Below are 24,800 nucleotides of genomic sequence, written 5' to 3'. Positions count from 1 at the left end.
GCGGGCGGCGGCCGCCCGGCCCCGCCACCTGCCCCCCGCCCCGCCTCGGCCGCCCGCCTCGGGGCCGGCACCCCCGGCACCCCCCTCCTCGGGGATGGCACCTCCGACACTCCCCCCCCCTCCTCGGGTCTGGCACTCCCGACACCTCCCTCCTCCGGGCCGGCACCTCCGACACCCCTCACTTCGGGGATGGCACCCCCGACACACCCCCCCCCCTTCTCGGGGACGGCATCCCCCGACAGCCCTCACGTCGGGGTCGGCACCCCCGACACCCCCCTCCTCGGGGACGGCACCTCCGACACCGCTCACTTCGGGGATGGCACCCCCGACACCCCCCCCCCTTCTCGGGGATGGCACCCCCAACAACCCCCTCCTCGGGGATAGCACCCCCAACACCCCTCACCTCGGGGCCGGCACCCTTGACACCCCCCTCTTGGGGCTGTCCCCCCCCGAGACCCTGCTCCTCAGGGCTGACCACCCCCGACACCCCCCTCTTTGGGGCTGTCAAGTCACCACTGACACCGCCCTCACGTCGGTGCTGGCACCCCGACACCCGCGCACAACGCTGCCTGGCAGCTGCCTGCACCCTCCGTTCTCAGCCCCATCTGCCCCCAGGGCTTCTCCCCCCGCCGAGAGGAACTTCCCATGACACCCCCCAGCCTGGCCCCAAACCTTCCTACGCCCACGGCGCCGTGCCTCCCTTCGCTGTCACCGCTTGTGTCACCCCTTGCCCCTTGCTGCCTTCCCTCCCGGGCTGCCTGGGCTCTGCTGACTGCCGCTGCCTCGGGCATCCGCCCCGCGGAGCCACGTTTCTTTCCCCGGCCGTGGTTATTGCTCGAGGACCCCGACGCTTCCTGCGCGCCCCCTCTCCGGGGCTGGCGACCGCCACCATGGACCGCAGGGCCAGTGGAGCCCACCCTGGTGACCCCGCGCTCCCTCCCGCAACACCCTGCCAGCGCCCTCGCACTGCGCTCACAGGCAAGTCCCCTGCGTTAGCAAGACTATAAACTCCCAAAGATCTTGTCTTGGGAGTCAAAATATTTTTCCTTATACAGCCAGCTCTATACTTAACCCCTACTATTATTGAGCCTTGCCCGAGACATTTATATCTCCTCACCAGAAAATCAAATACATTTGCGCATCCCCTAGTAGCTCTTTTGATGTTAAGCCCAGTTATTCAATCCCCTGGCAGAACTCCCTTTCCCAAAGCCCCCATACAGATTCCTGTAATCTCTGTAGTTCTTCTCATCAGTACTGAAAATGCATATTGTTCCTTTTCTGATCCATGACTACAGATTCTTCCTTCTGCAAACTTCCTGGTTCCCCCAACTTCTTCTGCTTCACACGTATCACTAGCATGATATTGGCACTTGCAATTTTGCTCTCGCTTTTGTCAGCATAATGCTGCAATGTTTTTTCCACATTTCCAGGCACAAGTGATGTGTTGACACATTTCCGGGTAAGAAAATATTTGGGATAAGGCTTCCTTCTCAGCAAGGTTTTTGTGGTAGCTAGCAAACTTGCTTCTGGTTGCCATCAAAATACAAGCACTATAGTAATTGTACAGGTCCAGCATAGAGGAAACTTTGGCTAAGAACGTTTCAAGGCAAACAAATTGTTAGTGAAGATGAATTATTCCTAAGTCAACAGAACTTTTCAGTATTTACTCAGGTCTTCAAGGAGTTTTGCAAGAATTCATCTGCTTTTTAGAGACACTCATTTTTGAAAAAGGGAAGCGGATCTTTTTATGATAGGGTGGGGAATATCCTGTTTTAATGCTGTTTTTTTTTTCTTTTCTGCCTGTTTGCTTTTTATGCTCCTGGGAAAAGAAAAAGATTTAGGAAAGTTCCTAGTTTCTGTTAAAAAGTGCCCAAAGGACAGCAATTATAAACAAATATGAACTGTAGCTTAACGTTCTGGCTTATGAACATATGAATCAGGCTGCATGACTACCTATAGCTGGTATGGACTACGCCTGCTGCGGGTGACCTTTGGAGAGAGAAGCCGATCCGAAGTACACTAACCTCCTTCTTGCTTTCGGTTTCCTTGCTAATGTTTTCTTTCTTTCTTCCCATTTTGTCCACTCTTAAAAGCAGCATTGCCAAACATATATCCCATGGTTAGCACACTTTTGGCCGCCTGCCCGTTCTTGGAGGCCGCCGGGATGTTTTTCCCCTGCAGCTCCCTCCCTCCTCCCTGACCTGATCCAGCTCCAACAGCTTGGCCCGAATCCGCAGCCCTGTCCCAACTGCGCGGTGACGAGAACGCCTGCCGTCCTCTTTGATCTCTGCCACCTCCCCGAGACTTCAGGTTTCTCAAGCTCATTGAGTCCTGTCCCACGTCTTGCAGTTGCAAATCTCGTGTTTTGGTAATGATGTTCTTCATAGACGATATATCTGGCCTGTAGTGTCTGGAACACACATATGCACACCTGAGGTATCTTTAAAAGAATCCATTAAATGTTTACTTGGGATATGGCTTCATGTCTGGCTTAGACTGATTTAAGACCATGCTGGTGATGTGCACTTGGCTGTGCGTTCCTGCTGTTTCCCCCCTCACCCAGTTGAAGCTAGTGATCATATTTCTGGCTGGGCAGTGAGTTGGACTGGTTTGCTGATGCATTTAGAAAAAGCCAATAGTTCTTCTTCTGCGCATGTGCTTTAAGTCAGATTAGCAAATGACTCTGACACATGGTATAGCTGCACGATGACTGGGTCTGACAAGGGGCAGCAGTAATTGGCAGCAGTAATTAGCAGAGTCTTCAGCTAGTTCACGCTGACTGCAAAATTCTTCTCTTATCATCTCTGATTTTGCTGCCTATTTTGAGCTGCACTCTAATAGTACTAGAGTAGACTGCTGTAAAGTGAGTTTGGTATCTTTGTAGCAGCTTTTACGTATACCTTAGGTCTCACCTGACATAATTATAGGATCTTCAGGAGATGGAAGGGGTCGATTCAAAAAAGACTCAGTCATTTCAAATACAGTTGGGTCTGAGACACAAAAAGCCCAAACTGAGAGATTAAAAAAAAAACAGTGTGACTCACTGAGCCTGTCACTTTTTGACCTCACATTCCCTGGGGGGGAATCTAGAGTTTTGTGGCACCTGTGTTCAAAACCACTGTGAACTCGGCAGGTTCTCCCCTAGCTGCTGCCCAAACAGCACTGGAATCCCCAAGTTAAGGGGAATAAGAACCAAGTCCCTTGAAGGGTACTTTTGGGTAGATGTGGCACCAAGTACGTCTGCAAAAATTGTATCCGTCCCCAATCAATTGCTACTGTGAGTCCGTTCATCAACACTCCCATCCACAGTTCCCAAAATACTAAGGTCTACTGAATGCGCAAGGAAGTAACTCCTTTGCCTTCTATTACTCATGAACAGAGGCAGGGAATGAACTTGGATGTTCTGCCAAGCCTTGCAAGAAAGCCCCATCGGAAGCCTCAGAGGCAGAAGCGAGGACAGTTGTTGATCACAACTCCAGAGCAGTCAGAGGGGCCAGAAGAGGGTGTTCCCCCCCAAAATTAAAAGGATGTTTCCACTAGTGACCCAGTGGCTACGTGCCGTCCATGCTTAGAGAGATCTGTCAGGCTTAGGCTTCCACGTAAAACTATGGTGCTTTGAGAAGGACCCACTTGCTATCCAAACGTGATAGAAAAAGCAGTTTGTCTTTTATCGGACGGTACGAGGTAAATAACAATAGTATAACTGACCTCCGTTACGTCATTTAATATATATTAGTATACCGGCAACTGAATCTAGCCATTTAAGCTGAGCTGGTTGGAGTCCAGCGAGAGAAAATGCATCCCCAGAGAGCAGAAATCTGGGTTTGAAAATAGGAACAAAAAAATGAAGCAAAAAGCTGATCATCAGCTTACTGAATATTCTGTAGGAAAGCAGAGTGATCTGCTGTCATCATTTCCTGACTGGCGATTCATACTTTGCTTCTATTTATACTTTTGTATGACTAGATTCACTTGCTGGTCAGTCTTATTTCTGGGATCCTCAGAACCGGATGTGTAGTATTCGTGGTCCTTCAGTAGTTCTGAATCAACACCTTCTATTTGCCACCGAATAATTTAGTGTTAACAATTTCATCTGGTGCCCCTATGTATTTAAAGGTTTATTACAGTACCCTTCTTCAGAGGCAGCACATGCAATAACTCATTTAACTAGGTTTTAGTCCCATGAATTTTACAACAGTATTAGCTTCAAAACACTTGTTCTGTGAAGAGCAAAAATGAAAAAGCAAACTGTGCTGATTGCAACACTTATTTTTCCTGGTTTTGTCGTCTTTTTCTTTTCTTTTTTTTTTTCTTTTGTGAGCTGGAACTGTCCCTTCTCTTGATAAACTGAAATGAGAATTTTCCCTTGCTTCCTGTCAAAATTATTGATTTTTCAAGAAAGAGAAGCTAGGAATAAAAAGAATAATATTGTATCACTGGTCATAGAACTCTCTGGAGCAGCTTTTGCATATTATGGGGGGGTCAAATGGGATGTACCATCATCACACAGAGAAGCTTAAACAGGGCTTATATGACATACGTATACACAACATGAATGGTAAAAGCACTTGTGTTAGGAATATGTAGTAGCAGGTGTTAAATTTACATAAAAAAATGTAAATTACATCCAGAATAGCTGAAATCTTATGTACAGATCATAATTGGTTCGCCATTGCTTGACATAAGCATGTTATTTAAATAAGTACCACAGTCTGTGGTTGCATAATAATTAGCTGTATGCAGGGTTCCTAATTCCAGTAAGAACCCCCTGTTTAATTAGGAAAGAAGAGCTCAGGGCATCAAATGAATCACCCTCGATCCCAGCTTCCAGATGCAACATCCTCAGCATGGTAGTCTCCTACGTGGATAAATTGAAAAGGATGTGGTTTAACGTGTAGGAGATTTTTGAGCATATTTTCCACTTAAATTTTCTTCCAGTCCTTTGGGCTCAGTTATATCTAATTAGAGAGTCTCTTTCCCTGTCTTATGCCTCTGTGAAAGCCTCTTATGCCTCTCTGAAGCCTACTGTGAAGTTAATGGGACTGTCTCTACAGGAAGGGGAAACTTCAACATACTTTCAGAGAGAAGGCACTATGCCTATGTTAATCTTCTTCTATATCCAAATACCAGGTGGTATATGTCCCAAAGGCTTCCAAAACAAGACAAACGTGTTACAAACTACAGATATTCTCACAGCCATAAGCTTCCATTTGTTAGCCTATGTAATGAACATTTCTCCTCCGTTTTTCAGAAGAAATTTAGAACATTGAGTAACATGTAGAAATACATCCTTGGTTGCAGTGAATTCCAGGTTCCAGATTTTTAGGGGAAAGAAATGTAACTCAAGTTATTTGGCTTAAAATATTACCTTCTAATCTCTCTGCAGGGAGAAAAGCAGTATGGCAGGGAAGAGAGTAAATGTTTACACTTTGCTCACTCTGTCCCATGCAGGTGTATAAATCTCTGGAAGCGTTTCTTGTAAATAAAGTGCTGGCAGACCCTGCGTTCTTCTGTACATCCTATCTGCAAACAGTGTGGCTCTAACACATACCATTATCCAAAATAGTCCTGATACTGAGAACAGCCAAGTGCTCTTAATCCTCATTGACAGATACTTTACCCTATTTCTTCTCCCTTTATGCAAACAATTGAGCGCTTGCAGAATTACTAGCGCATCTGTTCTGCAGATTTAGCATGTTACACTGCAGTTTTGCAGCAAAAGTAATTGGAAGTGTATGTGTAAAACGTGTGCATGTATCTGTATGTCTGTATCTATCTATATCTATCTACATAGATATATTATATAGATATATAGAAAGAGTGCATGCCAGGTTGTAATTTAAATATGTATCGTAATTTCTACAGACCAAAAAGATTCCCAACCATTTCTTAGGATTAAGCAGAACAGGAAAAACTAAAGCGTTAATAAACATTTATAGTCTTCAGAAAAAAAAAAAAAGAAAAAGACAGCAAACAGGAAGTACCCAATGTGAGCACTGGTTAATTGAAAAATAGGCACATAAATAGTACAGTCCCCAGATATCTGTGAATTAAACTATTTCAACCAGAAACAAGAAAAAAATCTGGAGAACTTCTTTAAACTGGGACAATTGCCTAAGAAAAGGAAAGGAAGAGATAATGAAAATACTTTCTTGGCACAGCTGCTGAAATACAACGGTAAAATCTCTAATGACCATCTCCCCATCACTTCTAGACAGATGTAAACGTAAAGCAAAAACAAGCTTGTTTGTTGCTAGTCTTTTTATGACCCATCTAAAAAGGACAAATTTTCTTGTGAAATTTTCCTATTATAAATCCAGTAGAATTGCTTACCTGCAGGACAGTAGGCAAACCCTTAGAATGATCATTTTTGTTATTCATCAAAACTGCATATAGGTGTGTATTCTGAACTGCACTGCTTCAAAGAGCATATTTGAAATAACTGTAAATATCCTAATTGGAGTTATGCGGTAGGTACTTTTTTGGCTGAATTACTGAGATGGCTTGCCAATATAGTAAATTAAAATGATAGGACAATTTCAATAGCAACAATTAGTTGAAAAAATCAGCCAAGAATATTATCTTGGAACATTAAAGACATCCAAAAACATGAATAAGAATTTCACTGGAATTTCAGCAAAACTAAGCAACAACAGGTTGAAAAATTCAGACAAGAAAATCGTCTTGGAACATTAAAGACATCCAAAAACATGAATAAGAATTTCACTGTATTCCAGCAAAACTATTAGTTTACTTATAGTATTTAAGAGCGGTATAGTGGAAGAACTTTTGGATATCTATTGCTCACGACTGAATATTGTATTCAAAATATGTCCTCCGTAATGATGTTTAGATTTGAGCTAGCCCTAAATAATCATTTAAAGTATCCACTATTAAACGACTTCAGCATCTTTTAGAGAAGTAGTTTGGAAAACTCTCACTATCTGCCTTTAAATATTCTTTGCCGAAAGATGAAAATCAATAAGGTAGTAACCATAATTAAACATACTAGTCTCTCTTCCTCTTTCTGTTAAGCTAAATTTGGAGCCTGTCTGGCATAAAAGCACATACAAGCAGAAATGTAGTCTGTTTGCTATATAGGCATATCTGTATTTTGCTTGCAACAACAACTTACGGGTGAATTTAGTAATCGCAAAATTTCTTTCTCAGAAGACAATTAATTTTAGGTATTTAAAATCATGCATAGTATACATCTTAAAATGTGGTCCATTTACTATTTGAGATAATTTTGATACAGAAATTAGAAGCTTAACATTTTATAGACACTATAGCCAAGCTAAAAACCTAACTGGAGTCCTATTATTATGGCATTTTGTTATGCATCATTAAAAAAACCAAAAACCCTCCCCTATGCACTTTGGAACCATATTTACAATTGATGGGATTTTTGGAAAGCACAGGCATTAAAAATGTTGCTGGATAAAAGAACTGCTGATCTGTTTTCTTCCTCCTGTATCTGAAAGTGTCCTATTAAGAGAGACAAGAGATAGTGTATTAAAGCTTGGGGGAGAGAAGGAATAAAGGAATTCTGGAAAATACATTTGCTCTAACTACCAGCCAGACAAAAACAACATGCTCTCAGAAAATAGATCCATCTAACATCAGGGAACATGTATGTCATATGATGTTAAAAAACAAATTTGTGTGAGTTATTTCATTTCAATGTACTGCACTTTTTTTTTTAAACAGATCTTACAGATTATTACAATTTTTCTGAAAGGTGTTAAAGCACTTTATAATTCCCAACTCATTTTAAGGTATCCTCTAATAATTTCTGTATCTTTGCATGTAAGTCTAGCAGTTTATATTTGTGTGAAGCCATAAATGGTAAAGAGTAAAATTAGTATCAAATGACAAATCTCCTGCAGACTTGCAAGGTAAGCCACAACTGAAAAGAGCCACAGCAAGCTCAGCTACCATGGATGTTACTTTAGAATTATCTGTACAGGAGTTGTATGAAAATTATAATTTCTGAATTAGCTTTTTGTTATTCCAGACAAGGGTGAGTTTACTCTCATTATGTGGGTGCATAAGGGGCATATGGAGCCCAAGCCACTTTCCAGAAGAGGAGGATCTCTTACTAGTGACTACAATTTCTTCTTTGTGTTCCCTGCCCGAGAAAGCTTTTAGCAGCAAATATGGTATAATGCTAATTTCTATACACTCTATGCTCCTTCTATGTACAAAGTAGTTTTACATTTTATTATATTCCATTGTACAATTTTACATAGTACCGTTACCATTTCAATTCATAGTACAGCAATTCAATACATACTTAGATAACTGCCTTTCCATGTACTGTTACACATTTAACCAAAAAAAAAAAAAAAAAAAAGTAGAAAACAAGCACAGTGGTGCAATGTCCAGGCACTTTCAATGTTGCTCAGCAAAATAAGCAAGCACCCTGTTTGAAAGCATGGTAACTTTTGGAAAAAAAAAATTGAATCTTTCCTCATCATGGATTTTTTTAACATCCGTTGCACAGTTCCAAGTATTCCTGAGAAAGCTGTGTAAAATATCACTGGCATGTTTATATTTCAGCAGTGGGTCTAAGCGAACAGTAACCTCCATCACCAGATGTTCCACTGATTGCACAGAAGACATGTAGGGAGTCATGCATCCATGGCGAATGCATCGTATCTTCGTGGTACATCTACACAAAACAAAACAGTCACAAATTCAGTGAAAAGTTCAGTTCATCATTATAATCCAGCTTTTTAAAAAGGTATGCAAAAGAGATAGCCAACCTTGTCTTCAAAGCTGTTTCGCAAAGGCAGCATAACAAAGAAATGAGAAAGAACAGTAATTCAGCAATTTCTGTAGCACGCATATATGCACTGTTTTATATATTACTAGATAGTTTTCAGTTAAGACTATCCAATTTAGGAAGGAAACAATCCTCTCTGTATGGCAACTTCTTATTATACCCTAACAACAACAGAATTTTAATGTATTTTTTTTTTGTAAGAGGTGCTCTAGGAGTAGCTAACTGTATTTGTTTTTTTATCCTGTCCTTCATCAGTAGGCTCAAAAAGTTAGTCAGCATTTACGTTACTGAAACTGAGATCACTGGCCATCATAAACAGTTTCTGGACATCCAGTATTCTGCTGCTCTCCGAGGTTTCCTGTACCTATTCAGCTGCAGTTCCCCCGTTTTTTGTTTTTGGATAGGTTGCAAGCTGACCCAGTGAGTTTCCCATCTGCTAAAATAGATGCAGTGCCTGTGTGGCTTTGGGGGCACTGAAAATACTTAGAAAAAGGTGTGTTATTTGTCATGAGAACCCTAAATGAACCTAATTTCCCTTTTACGTTTAATTGAGGAACTTTGCAGAAGAGGAAAACATGCTTCATTGTGTTTAATTTATTAGATATTTAGGGCATTTGATGGAAATATAAGGTTCAAGTTAGCAGTTATTTACATAATGGTGTATAACCATGAAGAACAGTCCTTGTAAATACGGTGTTTTAAGCTGCTTTTGGATGTAATACAAAATGCTAAAGCCAAGTATAAAAAAAAGTGTACCATTCTCAGCGAGCACTTAACTTTGATGTTTCAGTTGCTGTAGTAATATTTTGCCCATTAACCAAAGAGAACAAGGCAAGGGATTGTAAATATATATATAGGTAATAGGGCGTACTTTAATAATGCTTCTTTGTTCTAAGATAACTTAACTATTGTACTGCTGAGATGCCGAACCGTATGATTTGTTTTCACTTTGAATATTGTAGAATTCAGAAACCACAAAAGTTCCAGCAGCTGCATGCAAATTAAATGTCTTGGAGAGGTTTACTTGCAAACAGTTTAGAGTAAGCAGGTGGCAACTCCTATGAACAAACATTTCTGAACAAATTCAGCAGTGAAGTAAACTTGCCAACGTTAAAAAAAAAAAAGCTGAATGTGCAAAATGAGTAGCTGGCCCACTAAGAAAATGGTGGTTGTGGGCAGAATAGCAGGGAAATTTCGTAGCAAAGGTAAGGGGGATATAGCAGTCACTTATCCCCATTATACTCCTACAGCAAAATTCAGCACCGTCCTGAGACTGCACTTTGTTTCTCTGAAATGACATTATACTCACCTGTGCCAACACTCTATTTGAGTCCTCTCAACATTATTTTATTGTAAGTACACTTGATTTCCAAATATCAGTCTGCTGCAGTTATATTATTTTGCCACTTACACATTTTGGTATCTATTTGCACAACTCCTTAAATTACGTGGAATTTGTCTATATATTTTTATGGACTTGAAATGCTGCAGTTATAATTAATAGTCACTCATGGAACTGTTGTATAAAAAGTAAATAAACCATGTTTTGTGCAGCTCCTCTATGCTTATTCCTTTTCATTTAAGCAGTTATATTTCTGATTTAAACTAAAAGGCTAAATTACTGTATGTAAAGTAACTAGGAAATTTTGAAAACATTCAAAAATTGAAATTCAAATTTCAAGAATGATGAATCACTTAATGCAGGCTGTGCTGTTCACTGTATATGCTTGATATTATATATGTATATATGTATACTTTTGTCAAAATGAAGGCAAAATTAAATGGCAGAGGTACAGAGATTACTTCAGAAAACCAGTTTTCATCTTATTTCACAGCTTGATACCAGGCAGATGAGCAATTACTCCTTGAATCTCTCACCTCTCTGATGATATTACTCAAATGTATTTTCCTAGAAAGATCCATGAAAACATTTAAAATATGGGTCAGTTAAATTAGGACAAATTCTTTAACAGTGCGTATGAACAGCACATTGGCATTAGGCCAAAATTCAAAGAAAATAACCTTTAAAGAAAAACAAAAAGGGAACTTAGGCAGGATATAACAAAGGAAACTGAACTTTTGCTAGCCAATTTTGACCTGTTACTTATCACAGGATTCTTACAATGTAGAAAACATGAGGCAAAACATGGCACAGCATTTCTGGTGGCCACAGCAAGCAGGAAACGAGTTATACGGATCTCTGAAGACTCCACCCTGAAGCACACGGTATACCAACACCACGGTGGGGCTTTCAATCAACAGAAACCAGGTCGTTAGGAGTTCACCAAATGTATCATTTACTCTTTCACATTCAGTGACTCCTGTCTTTATGTTTAGTTAAATAGCACGAGGAGAATCGTGGCTAGTTTCCACGTGCAGAGAACCAGCTCCGTGGGTATGCAGTACGTGCCTGTTCGTGGATGATGTCAGAAAGCTCTTTCACCATATCCCTGAAGTTTGACTTTAGTCCCTCGTGGTACTCCAGTTGGTCCTCTTTGATGAGTCGCTCGTTGAGTTCCAGCGCAATTCCGCAGGCTTGTATGAACTTCCTGCGGATGAAAGCAATGAGCTTGTGGCATTACATTTTCCACCAACCAGGCAGGCAAATCTCTCAACTATCCTTTTCTCCAAGGTTTGAGACAAGTCACGTCCTAGGGGTACCTCTGGCCCAGTGGAGCAGATGGTGGGGAGGGACTACTGGGCAGGAGTGCGCTTTCCTTTGAGCCTGGGCTCGCAAGAAGTGCAATAAGGCACATGCGCACCTGCAGTGTGACACAGGGGTCTTGCACCTTGCCCACCACCTCTGGCCCCGCACATGGCTTGCAGACCACAGATAAGCCCATGCAGCTGCAGATGGGGAGCAGAGGGAGGCCGTGGTGGTGCACAGCTGGGAAGACAACGGAAGGACTCGACCGATCTGGATGTACATGATGCAACACTTGTGCTTGAGGTGAAGTTGCTAAGAGCAGACACACTGCCCGGAAAGAAATTTAGATCATGGGGAGCTGCAATACTGTTTTCTTACTTAGTGTTGCTCATTTTCTTCATTTCACAGGCCTCTATTTCTCCTTATTTTTCAGACTACAGTGGCAAAACAAACAGGCCTGGGATTTTCTGGGATTGTTTGTATGAAGCACAGTGATTATATTTGTCTTTCAGGGCTGCACAGCAGGGCTGAAGAGTGGAAATGCCTTCCCTCCGTTCTGCCTCCACGCACGCAGGTTCACAGTCATCGCTCCCTTATTCCTCCCATGGTTTGCTAGGTTACCCAATACACAAAGGAAAACAGGAGTGGCCCCAGTCTGCTCCTTCCACGCACTGACTGGTGGGTGAAATGGGAGTCACCAGCACCCAGTAAAGGAATGGAGGAGCTGGTGGGTGACTGGTTGCTCCTGGTAGTCCAGGACGTGCTCTGGGAAAGGCAGGTGGGGAAGCACGTTGTCCTGAGGGCAAGCAGGAGCTGCCAGGGCACTCCTTCTGCGTGGAGGTAAAAGGCAATGTTATAAGCACTTACTCTGAGGGACAGCACAGAGAGTTTTTTGGGTTTTTTTTGAAAAAAAGCCTGTTTCAGGTCATATAGTTTCAAAAATTAGCAACAGAAACAAGAATGATGTTGAAGATGATAAACTGGAAAGGATTTTGCTTTAAAATATTTGAAGTCCATCATTTTCTAGTGAAAACTCCCTTTGGAAAGATTGGGAAACAATGCATCATACGAAAGATCCCTGAAAACAAGGCTACCAAGTCTGCTTTTTGAACATACTTTCTTTGCACTATAACCTCCAATACACCCACAAACAGCTGAAGCAGGCAGTCATTCAAGGAGATCACAGCCCTGAGCTTGGGAACTCTTGGAGGAAACGGCTACATTGGCCCCTTCACACCTCTGAGCACCTGCAGCCCTGGGAGACCTGGATCTTTATAAGACACATTTGAGCATTCAGCACCTGCTGATTTAGGAGGCAGACAAAAATATAAGAAAAACAAGTACCATATTCTAACCATATGATTAGTTTTTATTACATTAGAAATCCTACCTGAACATTTCTTTTAATTCATTCACCTTCTTAGCAGGGTATTTGCTGGACTGACTGTCACTTAGGAAAGCCCTAGCATAGGCCAAGGGACCAGCGTTAACCTAAAAAAAGAAGTAGTAATTTATGCTTGAACTTAAGTTGAATTGCTGAAACAGTTATGAAAGTATAATAATTTTGTTTTACTTGAAAACCATTAGTATATTATTTGAATACCACCCACCCGGCATTACTAATGTCACAGGAAGCATCTAAAGTTTCCAAACTTGAGTATTACTTTTTCTATCTAAGTTTTTTAAAACCTAAAGACAAATGGAGATAAAAAACAAAGAGGCAGTCTGTTTCCTCATACTTTCCTCTTATTTCTGTTTGGAAAGCAAGGCGGTCTTAGTTTTAAAGTCATGTACACATCTGGAGAGAAACCAGGTTCACAAAAAGGCTATTTCTGCCTTATGTTTACAGTACAATCTTCAAGAATTAAGAATATTTCAGCATCCACCTAGTGCAAACTAATGTGGAAATACACTTGTACTTGACACTGCAAATACAACTGGACAAAATGCTTATTGCCGTGAGCCACCTCTAATGTACAATTGTATGCGGCAGGATAAGTCGCAGTGTGTTGGCGAGATTAAGGCTGCAGTGCTGCAAACAAGGTAGTTAATGATTTCTGGAAAGTAAATGTGCTGCATTGCCAAAAGATGACTCACTCTGAGATGTGCATATAAACATGATTTTGAACGGACCTCAGGTCTTACCTGCACAGAAACACAGCCTTGCAACTTGAGTTGCAGTTGGATCATATCAACATCACTGGCAGAGCAGAGTTTTTGCAGCTCTGCTGTCTTGTCTTTTATCTCATCAGTAGCGACATCAATTGGTTTTAAATTAACCTGATGTTCATAATTGACTGGAATTCTCTTCTTTACATATGGAAAGGAGTTCGAGGCTAGCAGAAACAGCAAATGAAGTTTATAGGTTGAAAAGTCTTTCAAGAAATGGGACTATTCTTCACAGAATAAATACAGGTGGATCCTTGCCCTCAGGGTTTTACCCAGTGTGTGTGAAATCCTGAACAAGGCTCTAATCTAACAGCATGACTTACTCATTTGTAAACATTTGCACACAGAAATAGAAGGTAAACCCTTCTCCAGCCTCCTCCCACCAGGGAGAATAATGCATCACAATTCTGACTGAAAATGAATTTCTGACTTGTTTTGCATATTTCAATGTACTAAAATATTCTAAAAAGAGTTCCTGATACGTACTGTCTCACACTTAGATGCTTGTACTTACTAGTTAGAACGGTCCTTTTTTTACACTGTTCTTCCACACTGCCATGCTTTTTTCCAGATAAAGTATAAGGAGTTTCAAACACAAATCTATTGATGTTATGATTTCTTTCAAATTCAGTCTTTCTTTCAGAAATTTCTTTGTCTTCAAAGTAGGGCTTCACATAAGTCACTTGAATATGGGCATACTTAGGATCAAGGTCTTTAACATTTACCTGTGAGATAAGAGGGTTACTTACTAGGACAAAGGCTACAAACACCATTGCTAATCAGTTCATTTACGTACTGGGATCTGATTCACCCTGCTGCCATTCCCTGCTGTCCCAGCCCCACTGCATGCAAGCGAATGACACACAAAACTCTCCCTTTGACCTCAGCTGCGATGGCAAGGTGCTAAGGCCATGAGCTAGCAGACGCACGAGATAGGGAGGTGTGGCATGAGAAATACCTCATCTGGTGCCAAACAAGCTACGTCTGGAACAGACAGCCATATCACCATATCCATCAACGCAGCACGTGCCTGACCTACTTAGTCGTTCTAATACGACCACATTGCTTCCAGGCCATGAGCTAGCATCCATACGGTACTGTGCTGCGGCATGCCAATCTGCAGGCTTGCACAGAGCAAACTTTGGGATCTCCAGCACTGTCTTTAGTAACCCACACATACCCACAGTTGCAGCCCAAGGATGTGCACACCCCTTGCAGTGAGGATAAACGGATATTCCAAAGGAAGCAGAAGGAGCTATGGCTGTTGCAGGCTTTGTGCTCAGTGAGAATAACAGCGTGTTTCAGACTGGTGTGCAGCAGGGCAGTCCATGCAGGAAGAGTTACACGAATGGGATTCATGTCCAGGGAACCCCCAAAACTGCACCATAAAGAGGGGGAGCCAGCAAGAGGGTGCAAAGGATTTTCCTCTTAGACTTGCAGTGACAAAGCAACAAGTAACCCTCTTTCCAACCATCTGCTCCTTCGTGCTGGTTCCTAACTCCTCCTGACAACAAGGCTCAGTGAGATATGGATTGCAAATATCCCATTCGCAATTCCCAATTCATTTATTTCCACCTGGGAGCCAGACCAGTATCAAACCTTATCAAGGTATGTAACATGTCCGCACTGAGGCATGCGGATGTGAGAGGGAATTGGAAGCAGGGTGCTTGTAAGAGGAAAGATGACAGAGCTAGCTTCTTCCTTCCTGTTGGCAGAACAGTATTAGTCAAAAACAAGTGATATTTTGTCACACTCTTCAGAGCATAGTCTAGTATGTGGCCCTGATGTTCACTGCTAATAGCATTTTGTTAGCTTGTTTATTCAGTTGAACGCTACCTTGTTAGAATCCTGGATAATTTTTACAGTCTCTGACCCAAATTTTTCTCCATAAAGTTTAAGAAGTCTGAAGGAGATCTCCGAGAGGCCTGTCAGCTTGGGTTCTTTATAGATGTATTCCTTCCCATCTTCTTCTTCAAAGAATGTCTAGCATTAATCACACACACACAAAAAAAAAAAAAAGTGAGAAACAAATGGATTTCATCACTTGGGAAACTATTTTAGATTTGCTACTTTGAAAACAACTTTATACTAACATCTCAGAAAGTCAAGAAGGTTTATATGGTTGTGACTTGCATAAAGTGTCACTGAACGTGGTCTGTTTAACAGGTTCCTTCAAAAATTGTATAAAAAATTAAGTTCCTCAACCAACACAAGCAAGTCACTGCTGAATACAAAGGCTTGAATAGGACTGACGGGAAATCTAAACAATGTGGAAGAGGGTTTTGGCCAGAGGTTGTCTTTTAGGGAGTGCAGAGAGAGGCAAGCAGGAGAAAAAACAAAAACAGGCACAGAGAAGGAGTAGAAAGACACATAAATTGAATGAACCCTGAGAGCAGAACCACATGAAAAGTCTAAAGAGAAGGATTTTGCATAGGCTGAAAGGGACTTGAAGGAATAAATAAAGAAACGTGCTTCCTCTGGTTTGATTCCTCTTGCATTCGGGGAAGTGGAACTTAGTGCATGTGTTGTAAATAGAGACAAAATTGCACCAAAGGCATCCGCCTGCATCGCCAGTCCTGCCTGTAATGGAAACAACCTGAAGGCTTCATGCTTTGGCCAGCTATTCCAGTTAGAAGTTGTGACAGAGTATTAAAACTATCTCTGTGTTGTTGACATATAAAGCTGGCAAAACTTTAAAATGAAAAACTGGATCAAGTATTGCTCATCAGGATAATATGTTACGTAGCTTAATTGGAGGGGTAGCAAACTAAACTCTAGCAGTTGTTTCCTTTTATCTGTCATTAACCTTATTTGCTTTGTAAATATCCAAAGTTGAAGATAAGACAAGGACAAAAATAAAATTTATGTTGCAGCAGCAAAAGCTAGTGCTCAGATATATGTGTAACGATGGTGGCGTTCTTGTATCCAGGATAGTTTCAGGGTTATACATCATCTAATCTAAAAGAAGGAACCAGGAAAGAAAGGGCTAATATCATTTACATAACATTTTCTAAAGAGTGGCTCTGCATCTCCCCCAGGGTTAAGCGTTCACAGACAAAAGCAGACAGTCCAGAGACACATGGAAGATGAGAGGTAATACATTTTATTAGACCAACTGATATAACTGGAAAAAAAAGCAACTGCTTTTAGGCACAGAGTATTCTGTGAGGTCTGATAAGAGCATACTTCTTGGAATCCAAATCTTTTCCATTTTTCCAGCTACCTCAGCTAGTCTAATAAAAAATACCACCTATCCCTACAAATATGTAACTGACACTGGTATATATTGTTCCTCCAGTTTCTCAGGTAACTGTTTTACTCTGCCGATGTCTACAAGACAGCAGCAATTGTCTGTAGAAGAAAACATCTGTTACTACTGCTGGTTATATACTATATACTATTACCAGTTATATACTGCACACACTAAACTGCATTTATATAAATTACAATAATAACCACACAAAATGTGGTTTTCTGAACATGCTAAGCCATCTTCTAATTCCTGAGTTGTTTTATGAAAATTCTACCAGCAGTATCACAAGCTTTACAATAATAAAGTGCTCCTAGAAAGACAGAGAAACACTGGCCTCAAGAATATAATATTGAAATGCTTATGTATACACATCAGTGGCTGCACCCCGAGTAGGTAGCAGGCTTTTCAGCTGCAAAGCCTCACAGAAGAGCAGCTTTATGGGACAGGATGCCAGGTGAGTGTTAACTGGCAAGCTGCTTTATACACTTACTTGTCCATAAAAGGCCACTCTGAAAAAGGTTCCAAGAAGTCTCTTCCTCGAGTGCATTACCTCCAGTATCTTAGCATAAGCTCCATGAAGTGTTCTGTACAGCTGAGTAAGTTTCTGGAAATCAGATCTTGACATCATTAAAGCAGAATTATACAAGCAGGAAAACATAGATAAAACACTGGAAGCTCCTGACATATCTGAACCCAATCCTACGGGAACTTTGGGCTAGAATTTCTAAAGAGGCTCACTTTTCCTTTGAAAAACCTCAGTTTTAAGTACGTGCTTAGCTTCAGATCTGGGAGGTGCCATGGACTGCAATAAAGCCACTACCCTTAGAGATAAGAACTGAGCCTAGAGTGTCAGCATGCTCCTAGACTAAGCCTTTAAGGGTAGAGCAGTTTGCACTATTACGCCCAGAAATTCTTCTCTGATTAAAAATAGCCTTATGATGCAAAAATAGATCAAGGCTTTCCCTGGTTTCAATTATATAGTTGGATGCTGTCCTAGTGTTCAATGGGACGTGGGAGAGGGAGGGAAAGTGGAGCAGTATTCCGCCATCCAGCAACAACTGCTCTGGAGTAAGGATCATAGCAGATGACAGGAAGGAGCAAAGGAGAGGATGGGATGGTAACAGCTTCCTTCCTTCCTCTACCACTTGCCTCTGAATTACCTGCAGATTTAGTCCTCTCTTTGAACAGATCAGACTCTTTTTTTAACCCTTAAAACTCTGAAGTCTTTATGCATTAAAGGACAAAAAGAAACAGTGGCTTTGATGGAGGATGACAGCATTATATTGGTGAGTGGGAATTATTACCTAATAAGAGCCTTCTGTATCTGGGAATGCCTTAACTTTAATAATTACACTCCAGATCATTGCTTTTACTAATTTGTTTAATGACTAGCAATGACACACAGTGTGTGCTTTACCGACACCAAGCCATTAACTCATAATTTCTGAAATAAAAAAGCCTCTTGTTTTTTTCTTAGCAATCTAGGAAATTACCTGAAATGTACAAAAAATGCCTACCTCAAATTCACGCCGCTTTTCATAAATAGGAATGATCAGTTTGGAAACTTCAGAAATTGTTTCATAACGCTCTGCCTTCCACAGGCCATCTATACATTGCTCCAGCAGCTCCACTAGGACTTCCTATGTTAATGTTGTTAATAATAAAGTCAAAGTTAGAAGTTAAAACATTTTAGCTTCACATAGTTCATCAGATTCCAGAACACATGGCCACAATTCCAGAAGTTTAAACTCAGTGTGTTCCTGGCCTTTCCAAAGGTATTTTAAATTTTGAAGGGGAAAAAGCTGAATTATTTTAAACAAATTTCATTTTTAATAAATCATTAGCACAATAGCCTGCAAGTATGTCTTAGTTGTTTAGCTACCTACCCAAGAGAATGCAGAAACTTTGGGAGGGTCTGGAAACGACAGCCCTGGAAGCCAGATGTATTTACACATCTAAGAAACACATCTAAGAAACATGTGCAATGGGGGATGGCATGTGTTGCTAAGGATCCTCAAGTCTAGCCTTGATGAAAAGACAGTCTAGTGGTGAGGTTGCAGGGCCATCTTGCTCAGTCACGTGGCCCACCAACACTGTTGCATGGGGATGGTGCAGAAGTAATTGCGAGGCTTTATGACTCACAGGAGGATTACTCTCCACTTCCCTGGTTCCCTGCTATGGTTTCTGGACTGTTCTGCTGATGTGCTGTGTTGCAGAGCAGCCCTAAATCATGGGGAACCTAAGCTGTCCCTTCGCTTGGCAGGGTAGGACTGCACTTGACTCACGTTCTGCTCCTCCTTGAAAATTTCATGCTGCAATGCCCTTTGTCGGCAGAATTTGCATTTGCATAACGTGGCAGGCAAAGTTTGTGGCGTAGCCTTTTCAATCTTAGTGCTAGAGAAGCCTTTCAAAGGAACCAGCAACTTGTACCAGTTTTACTGACCTGAACTGTACTCCTAAAATCCTTAAGCACCCTTTTCTCTTGAGAAATTGTCACAGAATATTCTTCCTTACAGGTGCCAGCACATGGCTATAATTTATTATAGCTGACACACAAAAAGATCTAAAGCTAAATCCTAATCAGTTATCAAATCTTAAATCTGCAGGTCTGCATTACAGGACCTCACCTCACTGTAATGTACATCCATCATCCCACCATCTTCTTTCATTGCACCTTCTTCATCGATGTTGGGAGTGATTTTCCTGAAGGCAGTGCACCCACTGGAGAAGAGTTCTGTAGAGGACAAAAGCAAATAGCTTTACAGAATAATACATCTCAAATGCATCATGCTTCAACAGCCAGTGAAGCGGTCTAGCTGATAGGAAGGTCCTACAAGCAGTAGGAGACCTGATTCCCATTTTTGCTACTGATTTGCTATATAACACTGAACACATCAGAATCTCCTTGGCCATTCTTCATGGAAGTCACTCCTAGTACGTAACCAGCACCAAGGACAACAGATCTTCCAGCATGCTATCTGGTGGTCATCTTTAATCAACTTAATGGGCTGCAACCCACTGTAAGTTGGGAAAGACAAGGGTACGTTTGTGCACAGAAGATGTGAGGAGAAAGCTATTACCAGATGCTGGAGAGCTGGGTAGTAAGTGAACAGGGTTGCACACTCCAAGCAGAAAGCATGTTTCTTTATGCACCCCAAAACTTTGAGTAATTCAGCCTACGTATGTGTAAAGAGTGTCAGTAATGGAGATAGCTCATTGCATTCACTTGATATCCCTTTGGACTTGTTCCTCTTCTTTTTTAGAAGTTCTCATTTTACCACTAGTTTTGGTCAGCAGCCTTCAATGTATAAATAAAGAATGGCTAGCTTTTAATCCTCTCTGCTCTGTAACTACGTGAATTTTGTACATATATCAAAAAAAAGTCATGATTTTTCCCACTTAGCTAACACACAATACATAATTTGGAGGGACTGCAAGCCCCCTGAGCAGGCCATTCAGAGACCTTCCCATTGAAGGGAGTGTATGTTATCAGCTTTTGCGGGCCCTTAACTTTCCGCTACCTTTTAAACATTAAGTGGCCATTTCAACAATATGCCTTCTGTAAAAATGAGAAATGGGGTCAATATATCAACTGTTAAATAGATATTTAAGAAAACCTGCAAAACGGTGTTACTTTAGAACAAACCAGTCTGCCTTTACTTCCTGTTTTGCATTAAACCACAACACTTTTTTTTTCCTCTGGTTGTTCTTTACACCTATTTGTATAGTTAGGCTATAGCCTCATTTTTTGACTGAAATTCAACTATAGTTTTGTGTACTACCTATAGTGATACTTCTGGTATGATGAACATACTGAGAGTCAGTTTTTAACATGAGCTTCCCCTCTGAGCGCATTTCCTAATGTGAAATACATGTGAACATTTGAACTGAGATGTGATGTATCTGTTCTTATTTTACTCAGCAAAATGCCAGCATGACTGTCTAAGTGGAACTGGCCAGCCTAGTAAATGCCCGTGCTTGAAAATCTGGTTTCGTTTCTTAAAAACTACTCGTCTTCTGCCTTTGTCAACACATGGTGCATTATTTCTTTTCCTTTCTAGTTTGTTTAGAAGCGCTCTACAAGTAATCATTTACCAAATCAGGAGAAACTTATCTTTAAAAAGATTCTGATCTCCCCAAAACCCAAGGGCAAAAGGTCATGGCACTGTCTTCCTTGTGCCTCTCTAACAGTGAACACTTACTTTTCCTGTGAAGAAACTCTGCAACAAGGGCTGCTACATGAACATAACACATGGCTGCCTGCAAAGTACAAAGGAACAATTAAAATAACATCTGTACATCTGTCTTTTTATACACCATGATTTATTACATGATTACCTCCGAAAAGTCTCCATTCTTCACATGAATCTTTGCCATACTGTCCAGCCAAGTCTTCCGGAGCTCTGGAGTGCTTGCATAAGATTTGGCTAAACTGTACTGTAAGTCTATCAACATTTCTGGATCCTTTTCGTGTTCTTTCATTTGGGCGGTAGCCATAAGCACTGTACGGATTCTCTTTGTCAAATCTTTGACTTCGGAAGGAAAAGCAGTTGCCTGACACAAAACAAAACTAATTAGAAGCAAACACGGACACAGAAGGTGTCCTAGGCTTTCTCAAAGACAGACCGTCGTTACCCTTTGAGCCAATATTCCATTTACTAATGATCTGAAAATGCAGAGCACAGGAGATAACCGCAGTTTTTACCTTTTGAACTCCCACCGTGTACAACATAGAGTATTACATATGCAATGTCAGGCATTTCACTCTGGGTGCACAAATCCTATTGATTGTTCAGGCCAAACGCTCCCGGTCATGCACAGGGTGTCAGGCTAGTTATTCCTGTGCTGAAGTGAGGCAGGTACTTCGGTAACCTGCTGGCTTGCTGCGAGAGTGAGACAGAACTGCTCCGAGCATGTGAACGCCACTGAAAGGGGCTTTAAACCATTCCTGAACTAGTTTTCATTTCATTCAACATCCAGCTTGTTGGTCTCCGATGTGGTTACTCTTTAATTCCTACAGCACCAAAGATATCTGTAGAGCTTCCCACCACAGGAATGTAATAAATAAGAAAAGAGGAAAAACTAGATAATCACAGAATTACAGACTCTAGTCCGATTCCCTGCTCAGAGCAGAGCGAACGTCAAAGATAAAGCTCAGGGCTCATCCAGCCAAGCTCTGATAATCTCTGAGGACAGAGATCCCACCTCTTTTCAGGGCCCTGCCCTAAGACTACACCAGTCTCTTGGGGAAGGTTGTTTTCTTCATGTAAAACTGGAATTTCCCATGCAATAACTTGTGCCCATTGCCTCCTGTCCTGTGACTTTGTACTTCTGAGAGGAGTCTGACTTCATCATTTCTACAACCTCCCTTTTCGGTAGTGGAAAGCAGCAGTTAGATCCTCCCTCAGCTTTCTCTTCTCCACTTTGAGCAAGCCTGGTTCACTCTCCCCCTCCTTGTGCTCCAGCTCCCTGGCCATCTTTGTGGCCTTGCGCTGCATCCTCTCCAGTTTGCTGAAGTCTCTCTCATACTGGGGGGGCCCACAACTGGGCACAGTATAGGTATATAAGTATATAAGACACGTATAACAATGGTTTCATGACGCAAAATACAATCAGTAAAGTGTGGCTCAGTGAAACCCTTTTAAATAAACATGTATGTACAGAAGAGAACCAAGGTCTTTGTCAGATATGTCCTGAGTATAATTTTGTTGTATCACAATTCAACACCTAAATGAGGTTCCCATTCCACCTTTAGGTCACAGGATGATCATACAACTGTAAAATACTTCCCATTTTTCTCTGTCTTACATCTGTAGTTATAGGGTGCACAGCGGAGCAAGTTGTAGCAAGGGTATATTGCTCAATGGGTTTGGTAGAAGCCATTCATTTTAATATAAAGGTAAATAATTGTTTTCCAAAGAAACACAAAGAGCAAAGTGAAAATATATCACAACCATTAATCTCTATGAAAGAGGACGTTCTTAATATTGCTGAAAATCAATTAATTCATTTTATTTCCTGCTAATTGATACTTCTAGGCAATAGAAATGTCAGGTCCTCCCTTGTCAATCCTCTCAATGCTGGAAGTTCTTGAAAAGCTCTTTGGATAATCTTGAAAGCAATGTGCTGGGCAAAGCATAACCTGAATTACAGTGCTCCCTCCTTTTGGCTTTAAGCCTGATGGATGGAACATGATCTGCCTATGCAGCTGGCCACCTTGCTGTCGGCATAATCTTTGTTTACTGAACAAACACAGCCCAGTAGGAGCTTATAAATTATACAATTCCATTCATTAGTTTTACCCTTAAACATGATTTTCTTGAATGCTTCCCCACTCTTGTTCCCAGTAGCTGATAGCACATGACATGATTTATTTTCTCCAACTTACCTTCATAGGCCTGTCACTGTTTGCAAAGTTGTTAATGATGAGCAAGGAGTCCTGAAACCTTGTCCCACCGCTGAGTGCCACATCTGCTATTAACTGGCTCACTGCAATTATTATCTGTTGGGAAAGGGCAGGGGTTTTATTTAAACAAGTCCTTGTAGAGGTGTTTTATGGTCACAGTTACATAAGATGTTCATACAAAAAGATCACGTCTTTCCCACAGTGTAAGTGACGGTTGTTGTGGCTTCTCTGTCACATCTCCCAGGGACAAAGAGTCTCCAGAGTACCAAACAGCTTTGCTGAACAGCAAGTTCACATGATTAGCAATATAATGATCTTAATACAAATCCTAATGCAACAATTAGTATATCAGTTTTCTTCTTCTGTGATTTATGACAGCCCAGATGGTGTTCATCTGCCCCTCTAGGTATCTAACTTTGCTTCAAAAAAGCAACGCTGCAAAAGCAGCTCCAGAAAAATTCCTCCTCCTGAGCTAAAGGCAGCTCTTCCTGCTGTCCTTCCCACCCCATCCCAGCCAGGCTCCAGGGCAGAGATGTGTCTTTTAGCCATGATTCCAAAAAATCAGCATCTTGGAGTCTGACTGGGCCAATCAGTGAAAACAGGAATTAGGCAAAGTCTGGAAATCAAGAGGATTTTTGACCAAATAATAGCAATATTTGCTCTTTTAGAGGTATGTGACAAGTTCCTCTGGAGATGTTAGATGATGCATAGCTATTAGGCCAATATACAGTCAAGCTCTTGACATATAAGTTCATGAAATCTGAGGTGGACTGCTATCTGTTTCCTGCTCACTGACCTGAAGATGTGTTCTCAGAAACGTTCTCCTCTTGGTGAACTCAAAGTTATTTCTCATCAGGAGATACAGAAGAGCAGAAGCCTCATTCCTAGTGGAGGTCAGCTTTGACGTGCAACACTTGAGGATCTCATAGCAGAGGGCAGCACACATGTTCACCCTTCCCTTGAAAAACGCTGAGGGAAACTTCACAAGACATACGCAAGTATTAGAACATGCACTGCTAAATTACACCCATGGGGCTCAGATGGACGGAGGTAAAGGGGTTACACACCAGGCTCCAGCCTGAATGGCCTGTATAAAACTTTCACCAGAGTTTCATGCTGAAAAGTATTTGTGGGAATGAATCCAGGGCCTATTTTTAACCATGCTTCCTAGAGCAATGAGACCTTTGCTGTCCTGCTGTTTGGGGATGTGTTCGTGTGTGTCCATCTATCTCCTCCCCTAAAAACTTTTGGGGTCATTCGCAAATTCTCACTGAACTGGACAGGCAGAAGTTTCTTACGAATGTCATGAAAACAGGCAGCAGGGCAGAGAAGAGAGGTCCTTTGGATGTGCCCACCAAAGGCTGCTGCGTGAGCTATCGGCGAATCTGCCAGAGGCCACCCGCGAGAGTGACTCTGCTGGGAAACACGGCCCGCGATGCTCACTGAACTACTTTCACATGTCTCAGAAAAAATGCCTAAATTCATATGACTGCCCTCAGGAATGCAAACGAGAGGCTAGCTTGTCCCGGAGAACTGA

General features: G+C 41.6%; 1 protein-coding gene across 1 annotated transcript in view; it reads right to left on the bottom strand.

Annotated features, from left to right (window-relative positions):
* Positions 1 to 8,195: 8,195 nt before the first annotated feature.
* Positions 8,196 to 24,800, bottom strand: part of DOCK11 (dedicator of cytokinesis 11) — an 87,691-nt gene continuing 71,086 nt past the window's right edge. Inside the window, exons 42-54 of the mRNA XM_067304412.1 lie at positions 24,060 to 24,242; positions 23,246 to 23,359; positions 21,196 to 21,411; positions 21,060 to 21,117; positions 19,485 to 19,591; positions 18,375 to 18,497; positions 17,348 to 17,461; positions 15,441 to 15,587; positions 14,119 to 14,329; positions 13,581 to 13,771; positions 12,826 to 12,926; positions 11,199 to 11,337; positions 8,196 to 8,674 (exon numbers count right to left, since the gene is read on the bottom strand). Of these exons, the coding sequence (XP_067160513.1) occupies positions 8,552 to 8,674; positions 11,199 to 11,337; positions 12,826 to 12,926; positions 13,581 to 13,771; positions 14,119 to 14,329; positions 15,441 to 15,587; positions 17,348 to 17,461; positions 18,375 to 18,497; positions 19,485 to 19,591; positions 21,060 to 21,117; positions 21,196 to 21,411; positions 23,246 to 23,359; positions 24,060 to 24,242 (1,827 nt within the window). The 3' untranslated portion in view covers positions 8,196 to 8,551. The remainder of the gene's footprint in view (positions 8,675 to 11,198; positions 11,338 to 12,825; positions 12,927 to 13,580; positions 13,772 to 14,118; positions 14,330 to 15,440; positions 15,588 to 17,347; positions 17,462 to 18,374; positions 18,498 to 19,484; positions 19,592 to 21,059; positions 21,118 to 21,195; positions 21,412 to 23,245; positions 23,360 to 24,059; positions 24,243 to 24,800) is intronic.

The sequence above is a fragment of the Apteryx mantelli genome, chromosome 13, assembly GCF_036417845.1.
Source record: "Apteryx mantelli isolate bAptMan1 chromosome 13, bAptMan1.hap1, whole genome shotgun sequence".
NCBI lineage: Eukaryota > Metazoa > Chordata > Aves > Apterygiformes > Apterygidae > Apteryx > Apteryx mantelli.
Note: the sequence above shows the minus strand (reverse complement) of the source record. Positions and strands in the feature narration are given on the sequence as shown.